This window comes from Rattus rattus, chromosome 6 (assembly GCF_011064425.1).
Source record: "Rattus rattus isolate New Zealand chromosome 6, Rrattus_CSIRO_v1, whole genome shotgun sequence".
Classification (NCBI taxonomy): Eukaryota; Metazoa; Chordata; class Mammalia; order Rodentia; family Muridae; genus Rattus; species Rattus rattus.
The window spans coordinates 151,380,634-151,393,741 of NC_046159.1; the positions used below are offsets into that span (position 1 = coordinate 151,380,634).

A 13,108-nucleotide genomic window follows, 5' to 3' on the forward strand; every position below is an offset into this window, starting at 1 on the left:
CCTTTTCATTTCACTTCCGTAACCAATCGTCCACTCCAAATTTTAGTCCCTGGAGTAAACTCTGCAGTAGTGGTAAGCATGATCTGGGATTTTCTAAGCCCATCAAGTCTTTCCAACGTTAGAGAGTTCCCTTCTGCCGGGAGCATCCTACTTCATTTTATCATCGAAGAACTCTTGAAATAAAGAAGATGCAGGATTTGAAGCTGGGCCTGCGTGACGTTAGGAGTGACAGGTGATGCAAAAGGCCTTGCAGCCATGAGCTCACATCACCATGGACAGGGATGGATGTATCAGGGGGTTGGTATGGCCATGCTCTCGGCTCTGCATGTCAGACACAGTCAGGTCACCCCTGCCTGCCACAGCTGGTGATGGTATGTGGCAAAGGATGCTCTCTCAAACGTTAGGATAGGATCCCAAATGGGATGCTGTCCAAAACAGGTCAGTACAGGGAGTGTAGACAGTAGGAAGTTATGAATGGGAGAGAGATAATCTAGCAACATCTTCCTCAAGTAGAACAGGCTGTAAGATGCATACTCATGACTTGAGAAATGAACAACCAAAGTATTTTAACTCTACAGAAAGAAGTCAGGATAGAACGGAGGCAACTAGAGGTGTAGAAGTTTTTCTACAACACATCTCGAGCAAATACTGGAAATGGTAACAAACCTAATCTTCTCGAGCTGAATCCAATCGGCAGTACTGTTCTTGGCATATGACACAATGATGCTGGGGTCAGAGTAGCTAAATCGACAGGATCCTGACCCTACAAACAGGGATAACAACAAATCTCACGGTTAGAAAACAATGCAATTACAAGCAATATCCCTGTGAACATTTCCGTTTCCCTGTAAACAGTCCCCCGGAAATATCTTCAATATTTAAAAATATCTAAATGATTCTTCCTTTATTCCTACTATGTCAAAGTTTCCTGTGTTCTGTTATAATGAATATAATCTTAATAAATGACCTTAGGAACTGGAAGGAAGGTAAAAAAAATCCAGGTTTCTTTAGAGACATATGAACTACTTAAATTAGATTAAAATAAACAGCTCTGTGGAAACAAATATCTAAATTGATTGAATGACTAATAATGCCACTGTTGCTTTGAAGCTTAGAATCAATTGAGAGTGATTACTTTAAATGGTGTACAAGTCGCTGAATTGGGGGCAAGTCACCATTCTCTTGTCCTCTTTATGTGTGCTAGCTAGAGGGTGCAGGAGCACAGGAGGAACTAGAACACTGAGAAAGCATTCTAGTTCTAAATGCAGACTGACTATTGGAGTCGTGACAGACGTTCCTTACAACACTTGATATTTAAGGCAGAGACACAGTATCTCTCTCACTGTGAGGATTTGGTAGTTGCTTCTCATCACTCTCTCTAAGATTGGAGGACGAACACCAAAGGAAGTTCTAGAACTGACGAAGAATTTCAGTCTTCATTTTCAACCAGTTCATATAATGAAGAATGGCCTGAGTGTAATTTCAGAGCTCTCAGAAAACCCCAAACAGTCATGAAGCATTTGCTACAAGTTTACTGTAACGAATGTATCAGAGTTGTTTTTTTTTTTAATATTGCAGTAAAAACAAATGAACCAAAAGGAAAAGAAACAGAACAATTTGTGTTTAACTTTCATCCATCTGCTAGGAGAGCCTCCATTTCAGCGAAGAGCATCTGTTGATGGTTTTCATTTGTAGAAGTCAGGGCGCCAAGCGTTCGTCAGACTAATTTACTTCATTTCAGCAGCGTTTAGTAGAAAGCCCGTTAGTTTGAAACTGCCGAAGCTGGCAATGTGCTAACAGACCAAACAGCAGTTTTCCTAGATTTATCCTCACAGATGAAATGCAGGTGAAAAGGGGTGAAGGGAAGGGGTAGCCAACAGGACGCACCCGGCTACCCTGCTCTACATGGAAACCCGCCTTATGCCACTGCAACTGTTGCTAAATTCTACCTTTCCTGAACAGCTGGTTAAAATAAACATCGAACTGTGTGGCTGGAAAGGGAAGCTGGCAGGATCCGTGGGACAAACCCAACAAGAATGAAGCCTGGTAGGGAATGGCATTTCAGGGGAAGTCCAGACTAGTTCGAAGTTTCTTATATTTTGCATATCCCAAGGGCTTAAAAGTGAATGAATGAGGTGAATTCCTGTAAAGGACAGAATAACAACCAGAAAGTTACACACAGAATGCAAAATCCTGCAAATTGTTTATAAAGCAAGCATAGGAAGAATGTTGACACACACTGCATAGATATTAAAGATACCCTGATAGCACCTGTGTTTTCTATCAATGTGTTACAAACTTTTGATCCCAGCATTGTCTCTCAGACCACAGTTGTTGCTATGGTTTCAGTGATCTTCCTTCCATCACTCAGTCTTTTAAGTTCTTACAGTGCTGCTATTTCTACAGTGAGTGATTGCACTGAATGGGGTCTGGCATCTGAGAAATGGATCTGCAAAGGAGGGTCGTTTGCATTTGACAGTTAGCATTGTTGTTATTATCTAGTCTTATCTCTGTCAGACTTGTCAGGTGCCTTAGATGTGAGAGAAATTAAAGAGGTACTGGTTTCAGGGATCCCACTCCATGTGAAAGAGTCTTAGAGAAGCAGGAACTCTGCACATCTCATCTGGTTACAGGGAGTTGGAAGCAGCCTTGGGCACTAGAGAATGCAAGAATGCAGAGAAGGGTTACTATTGCCTCCCCTCTCCTACTCAAGGGTCAAACAGCCATGTTGAGTTGGGAAAGAACAGATCTCACAAAGCTGACTGGGCTCTATGTGACAAGGGGGATTTCAGTCTCAAAGGAGTTTATGTGAGGAACAGTTTTATCCAGGTACCAGTGTCACTCTGAGTATGGGGCGTGATTCATCCACTGGACTGGTGCCATTTGTAAGAGTGACTCAGGAGTAGCCTCTGAGTAAGGCAGGTCTCAGAGGAACACTTCTCCAGAAGGTGCTTCCTCCAAGCTGGTAGTTCTCACCTCAGTTACCTTGCCAGGCCATTTATACCCAGTGCCATGGCCACTTGTACCCTTAACTTAAGTCATGGCCACTTATACCCAGAACCCAAGTCATGGCCACTTATACCCAGAACCCAAGTCATGACCACTTGTACCCTGAACCCAAGCCATGGTCTCCCAGGTGAAAACCCCTCTATTGGAACCCTTTGCGATCACCCTGGTACAATTCTATTCTTGAAAGTCCCTATTTGATCACTTTATGCTGATGTGCTGAGAGACTCGGGAATTAGTAAACATTATAAAGGAGAGCACGGGGAAGTCACTCATTTACAGAGTACACAAGTGAGGTCAGGGAAGGCTGGAAGTGGGGTACTGAGCTAATCACAGTTACAGACACCCAGCAAGAGATAAAGAGGACCCCCTTAGACTGTGGGAGGAGATGGAGTAAAGAACCCCTTTTAGATCTGAGAGAATTTACAATCCAGTGACTGAGGAAAAGTAACTCAAGAGTCACGTGTCTCTGTTTCATAGGCGTGCCATAAGTTTAAGCTTGTAACACATTGACAGAAAACACAAGTGCTATCAGGGTGTCTTTAATATCTATCCGATGTGTGTCAACATTCTTCCTATGCTTGCTTTATAAACAATTTGCAGGATTTTGCATTCTGTGTTTAACTTTCTGGTTGTTATTCTGTCCTTTACTGACACTAAAATTAAATGTCAGATTTCAGGCTAACTGCACTGGTATCCTAATGAATGAATTCTAATGGTGACTTGAAAATCTACCACTAAGCCATGCCCCAACCCTTATCATTGTAACACCCCCCCCCCAAAAAATTATAGTAAACTTGGTCTGAATCTCAGTTAAAAGTTGTAACTAAAATTAATCATGAGACCTTAGCCCTGGTCCTGTGTAAATAGTAGTGTCCCTATGATAATTTGGAAAAAGCAGACAAGTACCTTTCTGCCTTTCTGCCTTTGTCAGTGGCAGCAAGGCCACAAGGATAAGCAATCACTTAATCAATGAGTCGACACACTATAAAAAGTAAGCGCTAATGTCAGGGCCATGTGGGAATCCGGAATTCTACGTTCTTATTCAGTCTCATTTCTCCTGACGTTAGCTTTTACTCTGGAAAAACAGACCTCAGCCCAGCCCTTCTTCCCTAAGAAGTAAAGCATTCTTTATGATCACATTTACACAGGTTCTGTGGCAGCCCGAGATGCATCTGCATGGCTCTGACACCCTCCCTTTGTTCTGCTGCTTTCACTCCTACACTTCAGACCCCTGCGAATGGTCAGACTCTCCGACGCCTGCCTTTACCTGGCCACCTCCAGTAAGATTCTCCCCCACCATTCTCGGAACCCAGATTTAATTTCTTTCTCGCACCGCTATGTCCACAGTCATTCGTTTGACAACATCCTCCTCCCTCCAGAGCATTGGCTCTACCAGAGCAGAGATTTCATTTCTCAGATCCTGTCCCCAGCTCTCACTGAAGAGCTGACTGAACAGTTATCAAATGAAATAAGTGTTCTCCAGACTTCTCAAAGGTCCTTTGGAAATGTACTAACACGCTGTGGTGTCGCCACCCCTGGCTCCCTTTAGCTCCTCCTAAAGGGAATGGAGAGTTACAGCCTCTGTCCCCCGGCATGGTGACTGAAACCCCTGCTGTCTTCTAAGCTTGCACTGAGAGACAATGCCAACGCTGCCCCTTTGTTCTTGCTTTAACACCGCCCTTTGGCGACACAAATCAACAACCGGGAAAGTAAAGCTGTAGCCGCTACATCTGCATGTCTCCAGTGGGTAACCTTAACTAAGATAGTATATAAAACCATGCTTCCTGATGTGGTCGTCTGAATAGGTCTGGCCCGCACAGACTCATGCGTTTGAATGTTTGGCCTGTAGGGAGCAGCACTATTAGGAGGTGTGGGCTCGTTGGAGTGGGTGTGGCCTTGTTGGAGTGGGTGTGGCCTTGTTGGAGGAGGCGTGGCCTTGTTGGAGGAAGTGCGTCACTGTGGAGGCGGGATTTGAGGTCTTCTATACTCAAGCTACAGCCCGCCAGTGTGGTACACAATCTTATCCTGCTGTCTGCAGATCAAGATGAACTCTCAGCTCCTACTGCACACCATTACGCCTCCTGCCATGATGACAATGGAGTAAACCTCTGAATCTGTAAGCCAGCCACAGTGAGGTGGTGTCCTTTATAAAAGTTGCCATGTTCATAGTGTCTCTTCACAGCAAGAAACCCTTACTAAGACTTCTGACAAAATGTTTTCCTGGATAACTTGTGGCTCATTTATAATACTCAGTTCTAAGATATTACAGTACTATGGCAAAACATTTAAGCAATCATGAAAACAGGCACTTTTTCTTTTTTAAACGAAGAGTTTCCAGGGGCCTATTTTCCTTCACTTACTCAATGGTGGGTGGAGGGTTCATTTGGTATGCACATCCCCTCTTCCCATGTTTCTCTCCTATTTATACGGACATCAAAATTTGTGTGTTGGCATATATGCATTGTAAAGTCTCATGCTACAGAACACTCTGAATGTAAAGAAGATCCTTGGCTTCAAAACCTACATTAATATGTCTAACTGCACAAAATATAGCAGTATATAGAAATCACCATGGACCTTGTAGATGACTATGATATAGGCAAAAGCAATAGAATAGAATGTGTTAAAGATGCCATGGGAACTCCAAAGGAAATGCAGAGGCAACTAGCAGGATACAGATACAAAAGGTCATGAAACGGTTTATCAGAATGACTTAATACAATGTGTATAAATACAGTGCTCACGTCTAACATATTTACCATGGATGGAAATGCATTTAATACTGGGCTGTATTGGCACGTTCCAGGGCCCAGTTGGGAGCTCTAGCAACATGCTACATGATAGCATTTTAAAATATGTGCTGTCTCCATTCTTACGACCCCTCATGCTGCCTCTTATGGCAGCCAGTGGTGATGGCAGCATGGGGAAATTTGCGAAGAAGCTGATTTGAAGATTCATTTATTGTGGGTTGCTCTGACATGTTTCTGGAGTTCTCTCTACTTTAGAGTAGAGTTATTCCCAGTATGAAAAGGGCTGCTAGGGACTCCTACAGCTCACTGTGCTGACGCACACAGCACCATGACTCAAAGGCAACGATGACACATTGGTTAATCAATGACGTCAATTCAAATATTAGCTTAAGGTTAGTCACTGCACAGGGAAAGTTAAAAGTACCCTGAAGTCTAAATGAGACTTTTTCTAAGAATCATCCCTAAAATTATCTCTGTGCTCTTGATTGAAAACATTACGAAATGAAATATCTTAAGAGCATGTAGCCAGTCACAAGGATCAACATTCTAGGGCTATCAAACAAATTTCCTGATTCTGTAATGTCTGCAGAATGGTAAGTTTCTAAAGATCTGATACTAGTTGTAATTTTCCATTCTAAATGAATAAACAGAGTTGTGCGTTAATTTAACTTTATGGTTTTACTTATTTTTTATTAGAGAAGCTCTTATCATGCCCCTCCAAACTATGAATCAAATGTACCCACAAACCCCAACTCTCCTCCTGCTGAGAACAAACGCAGTAGGATTATTCCTGAGTTTCAGGCATGTTCAAGAGCCCTAGTGCCAGAGGATAGCAAGTCTCACTCCCAATTTTATTTTCTCCTATTCTGAGCACGGTGCCACCCAGTGATAAATTATTTTAACGATAGAAAGAGAGCAGGGGTGCGTATGACTAGGTCCAGCTATCCTGTATAGACTCTACTCTATAGATGCTTACTTTTCTTTGTTCGTTTGGTTGTTTTTGAGACAAGGTCTCAATATGTCTCTCTGATTGTCCTGGAATTCACTCTGCAGACCACGCTGGCCTCAACTCACTGAGGTTTACCTGCCTCTGCCTCCTGAGCACGGGGATGAAAGGTGTGTGCCACTATGCCCGGCTGTGTAGATACTTCAAAGCAGCACACTGCCCATGGCGAATGCACATAATTCTGCCAATTTAAAACAAATAGGTATACCAAAACGCTTTGAAGAACGAGAAAGAACTTAGAATTTCTAAAATTCTTTTCTCTATCTCTGAATCAAAATGTTCCGCTAAGGGAATAGATCACATTACCATTCGGTTAGGATTGAAGAAATTACTTTGAAGTCGTTTGCTTACATAAGAAATTGTCAGCTTGGGAATTGAGTCTGAATAAGGTCTCGAGAGCCTCAGACATTCAATAGAAGCTCAGGAGGACCAGCAGGTCCCAGGACCTGCCCCCTGGATTGCTTCTGTGCTACACTGACCCACTGGGGCCTCTACAGAGCTGTCACAGAGCCAATATTCTCAAGGACACACTAGCACGTGATGAAATGGCAATTGTAAGTGCGAGTCAAACCCGGCCCACCTGAAGCTCACCGTGCAGCCACTCGGCATCCGCACCCACGTGGAGGAGACTCTAAGAATCTCCTGGAACCCGGAACTCTTCAAAAGTCGTAAGAGATGTTTATTTCTTTCTATCAATTTTGGTAGGTGACATAAAATAAGCAACTTTATAGCTTTCGACGTAACATCAAGGCCATCCGAAGACAGAAATATTAGTAACCTCTAGTGAACACCGGCGGGTTACTCCTTCCTTGGGAAGGGAGCTGTGTAGGCTCTTAATTCCAAGAGGCTTAGTGGATAATAGGCATTATATACTTCATTTATTAAATTTACAGATTTCAGAAAGGAAAAATGGGCACATATACTATGTAACATGCTATGCCCCAAGCAAAGCTTTGGCAAAGCCTCCTTATCAAATGCATTAACATTTCTGCAGCGAACTGTGTGCATATTCAAGTCAAGTCTCGCTGGCAAATGAATTCATGTCATGCCAGGTTTGCAGCTACGGACATTAAAACACAAACCTGGCTTGTGCCTTCCCTCTTATTTTATTGTTTATAATCTGAAACTGTAGATCGGGGGCTGTGGGTTTGCATCTCCAGCAGCTCCATCAATTTCTTTCTCCTTTATAGTAACAGGATAAATCAACTGGAGTTTCATGTCTCAAGGCCTGGGTAGTTTTTCACATGGTTATGCCCTTTCCCACTAATCTCGGAACTTTCTAAAGTAAATCAGAGCACAACACAGTAGAAGGCGGTATTGTCCTCTTGGGGGTTGGTAGTGGTTGTGGAGAGCAGTCTCCGACTGCCAGAGTTGTGCCTTAAAAGCAATCTGCCTTTTAAAATGCAGCACTGAGCCTCAGAAGGAGGGAGGACGGATCTCGCGGAATTGATAGATGGGCAAGAACACTGGCAGAAATCATGCCTCTAGCTAACATAGTGGGGCCATAAATACTGCAGGCTCGAGGAGTGTCTGCACAGAGCCCCGTGGAGGACTCCGACGGCACGAGTGCCACAGATGCCATCACTCAATCCTCAGCCTCTGGGATGAGCAGGCTGTAGGCGCTGCATGTAAATGACAGCATTTGATATAAAAACATCAAAAAGTTATGGAGGGCACGCAATCTGGCTGCTTAGGGTTCCTTGCTATGATCGAAGCAAATCTTAGCAGGATCAACATGCCCCTTCATCTTTCAGGGTGGGTGAATGGAGGACAGGACCATTAACTCAAGATTGGTAAGAAAGAGATGAACGGGCGACTTTGAGGAAAGCTTTTAAAAGGCTAGCCAGTGTCCCTCCCGGGAGCTCACCTGCTACTCTGAGCTGCGGCAATCAAGAAGTAGACGTGCCTCACTCTAGAGTGATGTTGGAAAATGTGATGGGGAACGTGAACCCACTACAACAATAGTTACATTGGTAGTCGTATTTAATGCTTTAAAAAAATTAGCTATGAGTAATATTTTATGATTCACTGTGGGGGGGGGCAACATCACAGTGCCCCAAAGGCATCAAAGAAAATAGCAAGAGCTTATTTGCTATTTTGTGATTTCCCTTTAAAATAACCCTGCCACAATCAAGACTACCATTATCTACATGATCGACTTTTCTTAATAGTGAATGTCTGTTTAATAATTTCCCTGGATACAGGTGTGCAATGACAGTGCAGAAAATGACTATCCCACACTGAAAGCTTTATTTCCACCTCCACGGAACCTGCAGGAAACAGTCTAGGCCCACTGGTTTACTTGCTATGGTAACAAACTGACCTGCTATTACTGTGAGAACAATAGTGTATGTACTGTGTCAAGTCTAGAAGTATTAACCTACAAGCCATAACTAAAACATGGCCTCAAGTTTAAACACTAACTGCTGTCATTTTCAGGTCAGATTAGCCCCACCTAGTTTTCACCTTGTTTTTGTTTCTTTCCTACTCTACAGACCCTACATTATTGTAGCAGTTTTCTGTCCGGGCATATTGCTTTATATCTTGTTACAATCTGATACAAATTTGCATAATTTTTAAACTGGATACATTATAATTAGCTCTTCTCTAATAGAGCTTTGGCTTATTTTCTAATACTGCTAAAGTAGGTAGTTTTTATTCTTCTTCTTGTCTTACTGCATAGCAGCTATCACAGAATGCCACAGAATAAATGCAGTGCTCAAGACAAGTGAGAAAATCTACCAGGAAAGATGAAGGTTTTGTCTTAAGTATGTTATTTTACCAGATCTCAGATCACAAGTTAAAGAGATGCTAAGAAGTGGATGTAGAGAAGTGGATGCTGAGTCTGTGCTCTATCTGGCCCCCAGTAGGCAGGCTCTTAGTTGCAGACTGTATGTCCGATGGCATTAAACATCCTTGAATGCAGGACGCTCCTGGATTTCATGAAAGGCAGGCTTGTGCCTGCATGAAAAGCTGGCAGCCTATGCCCTGCTGAAGTTCAGGGGCCAAGGCCAAAGAGGCAGTGTTTTGATTCATGGGTAAAAGGCTGGGCAGGGAAGAATGCTTACTCCATCAGATAATGTCTTGTGGCAGCCCAGGCAGGAAATGTCCTGGGGCTTCTAGGTTCCAAATGACATAAATGGGAATCATGGCTGAAAGAACACCACAGATAATCACTTTAATTAAGAACTGTTCTATTCTATACAAAGGAACGTCCTAGAATTATTCTTGGACCTGTTAAGAACAAATGAATTCAATTTTGATAAAATAGGACAGTCAAAGTTATTTATTTGATAAATAATTGTTTTATTAATAGAAATTGTTAGCTTAGAGAAATAAATATGTCCATAATATTTGGTCAGCATTGAATTATCAATTAATAATTATTTAAACATGGAAATCTAGTGTTTAATGTTTGCATTGCTATTGTGCCCACTGAAAATACTCCTGGGTTAAAGTTTGACATTTTATAATTTATAAGTATATTTATAATTTATAATTGAGGAAACATAACATCATAAAATGAATTATTATATATAGGAAGATTAATCTTAAGTATTTACTCAAAATGGTATTAAGGATTAGGAGTAGTCACAATAAAATAGTCAAATTAATGACCCCTCAGAAATATTCTGTAGGTATTAAAACCATGTTTCTTTTAAATCTCCCAAATGTAGGAACACTGTGTTTTGAGAGCAAGTGTTCCATTTTTTTGTTTGGTATCTGTTTATTTTTAAAATGAGGATACCATGGAGCAATGACTTCTGCTTGGGGTTGAATCTGTCGTGAACAGGATCTGGGCACAGAAATGTGATGGTGTCTGACCTGTTCATATCTCGTTCACCTTCCTGGTTAGAACCTCGTTAGGGGACCTGTCCCAGCATATGGCAAATGGACAGTGTCCACAGGGTCGGAAGTGAACAGCTGTCCTCCCTATCGTGCCTTTCTCTCTTTCAGTCCTATCCCCATTTTCTTCACTGTAACTTCCCCACCTATCACAGGAAGAGGCGTGAAGGTCTGAGTTGTCCGTGGACTTCCCCTGCCTACGCCACCACCGCAGCGATCAGGAATAACTGTGATCATGAATATAACGTGGAACACAGCTTGGTCACGTTCCTCAGCTGTGAATTAAACTCAATCTAGTCCCTGTGTGTCTAAAGCCACAAAGACAGACATACGTGCCAGTCCTTGGTGAACATCCAAGCAATGAAGGGTAAAAGCAGAGGTGCAGAAATGGCCTTTATGCATATCAAAACAGGATGAAGTAGATGTCACAAATGAATCTGTGATGACTCGCAGGTCCAGGATAGCCGGACCTTCAGCTGAGTTCTCAGCAGTGTGGGGCTGGAGACACCGTCTACACTGATGATCAACTTCCCACTCTGCACACGCTTATGTAGTCCTTCTATGAGGAAAACCCCTGAAAAGCACTGGCAGAATATAGTTGTGAATGAATGAGTAACGGATGAATTGTTATGTTTATTATTTAAGAACCATCAGATGAATGATAGAGGGAACATTCCAAGAGAGAGGACATAATCTTTACCTTCCAAGAGTGAACTCGAATTTAGACAATGTTCATCTTTTATTTAGTTACTGGTTCTAGTAATTAAAATTTAATCTAGAAGAATTTCCCAGAAACTTATGCTTGGTGTAATTTTACTGCAGTATTTAAACTGATAACAATAATCTCTTTAAAATAGCACTTAATTCTTTGGTGTGTAAAGGATTTGAAATATATAAATATATTTCAAAATTATATATATATTTTAATTTAAACTTATCTTTTAAGATATAGATGCCATAGAGAGGCACAGGCCACTCCTGTGATGAAAAAGCAGGCTTTCCCTGGTCAAAATCAGCTCTAACAGTTATTCACTAAATTAAGGAAATATAGAAATATTCTACATATACATATTCAGGTTTATATGTGTTAACATATATCCTTAGAGACATGAAAATCAAGTCATAAATGTAATTTTAATGTACTTTATACCTGGGAATTTTTTATAACAAAAACATATATTGAGCTTCAACTTCAGAAAGTATAAACATTAAATTAATTCTGCTATTAAAATCTTCTAAAATTCCAATTTTTATTTACGTTTGTTTTGAGCTCAGCTCACCAGAGATTTTCTTGGTATGACACAGATTGATCTCCATGTTTCAGACAAGGCTTTACTATTTGATGATAACCTCTCCAAGGTCTGTCTTAGCAAGGAGAGCAGTGCTTGCAAAGTCGAAGACTCTAATTTAAAACACGGTTTATAATCTCAGGATGTTTGTGGAGGAGGTGAGCAGTCGTTCACACAGAGGTACTGAAGGCTCAATTTCTCCTCCCTCTCAATTACCTGCCCTAAAAGAACTGAGAAAATGTATCTACTGGATCAAGCTCTGCGTAATTAAGGTGTTTATGAATAGGGCTCAAGGGCGAGATGAGCAGTTTCATTGTGCCGTGCAAACTATAATCTCTCATATGAGTGGCATTTTATCTCTTTATTTAGTAAAAATATGAAGCGACATTTCTCTTCTCTTTCCATAACTTTCTCAATCAGCCAGGAGTACCTCGAACTCTGGGTTACTCTGGGGGTTATTTTTCAAAACATGGCCATGGGAAATAGGCAGGTCCTGTTCATCTCAAAGAGACTCTGGCATGAACTTTACGGAAAGCAACTCTGGCCTCAGATACTAATATCTAAATATAAAGCAGATATGATCTATAAAGCATCTGATGATGTCTTGACATCATTAAAGCAAGCCAAAAGCAATACAGAACACAGGTGTCCCTCCAACAAAAAATGTACAAGCATGCAATGTCCAGTGTAAGACACACACTCACAACCTCCCAATATATGAACACAATAACCCCAAACACACAATCATCCAATATAAAAAACAAAAACAGAAGCCCTAGACAATTATTAATAAAGTCAAATTTAAAAAGGAAATTAATTTAATTTTATGAATTTCAACAAATAGATGCTAATTGACTTCAATAACTCCATCCTGTTGAACACAAGAATATACATTTCTGCCTACTCCTGTCAGTAGAAGCAATGTCTATTGGCGATGCCTAGTTTTTTTTGGGGATCCTCTCCATTCATCAACATCCTTAGATTGTTTCTCTAAAAAACATTTTTGTCATGAAAGTCTGTATCGCACCAGCTTAACAGGTATCTTGATGCCACTGTCACTCTGGCAGTAAATTTCTATTTGTGTGTCCCTGGCTTTGGAGCTAAGAACGACACAACACTAAGTCAGATCTGCTCAAGTCACACCATTTGTTTTTTTGATTGTCTGCTTTGGTCTTTTGCTGTGTGTGTGTGTGTGTGTGTGTGTGTGT

General features: G+C 41.4%; 1 protein-coding gene across 1 annotated transcript in view; it reads right to left on the reverse strand.

Moving 5' to 3' along the window:
* Reln (reelin) overlaps positions 1 to 13,108 on the reverse strand; it is a 425,071-nt gene that overhangs the window by 189,755 nt on the left and 222,208 nt on the right. Inside the window, 1 exon segment of the mRNA XM_032907091.1 lies at positions 667 to 763. Coding sequence (XP_032762982.1) covers positions 667 to 763 — 97 coding nt within the window.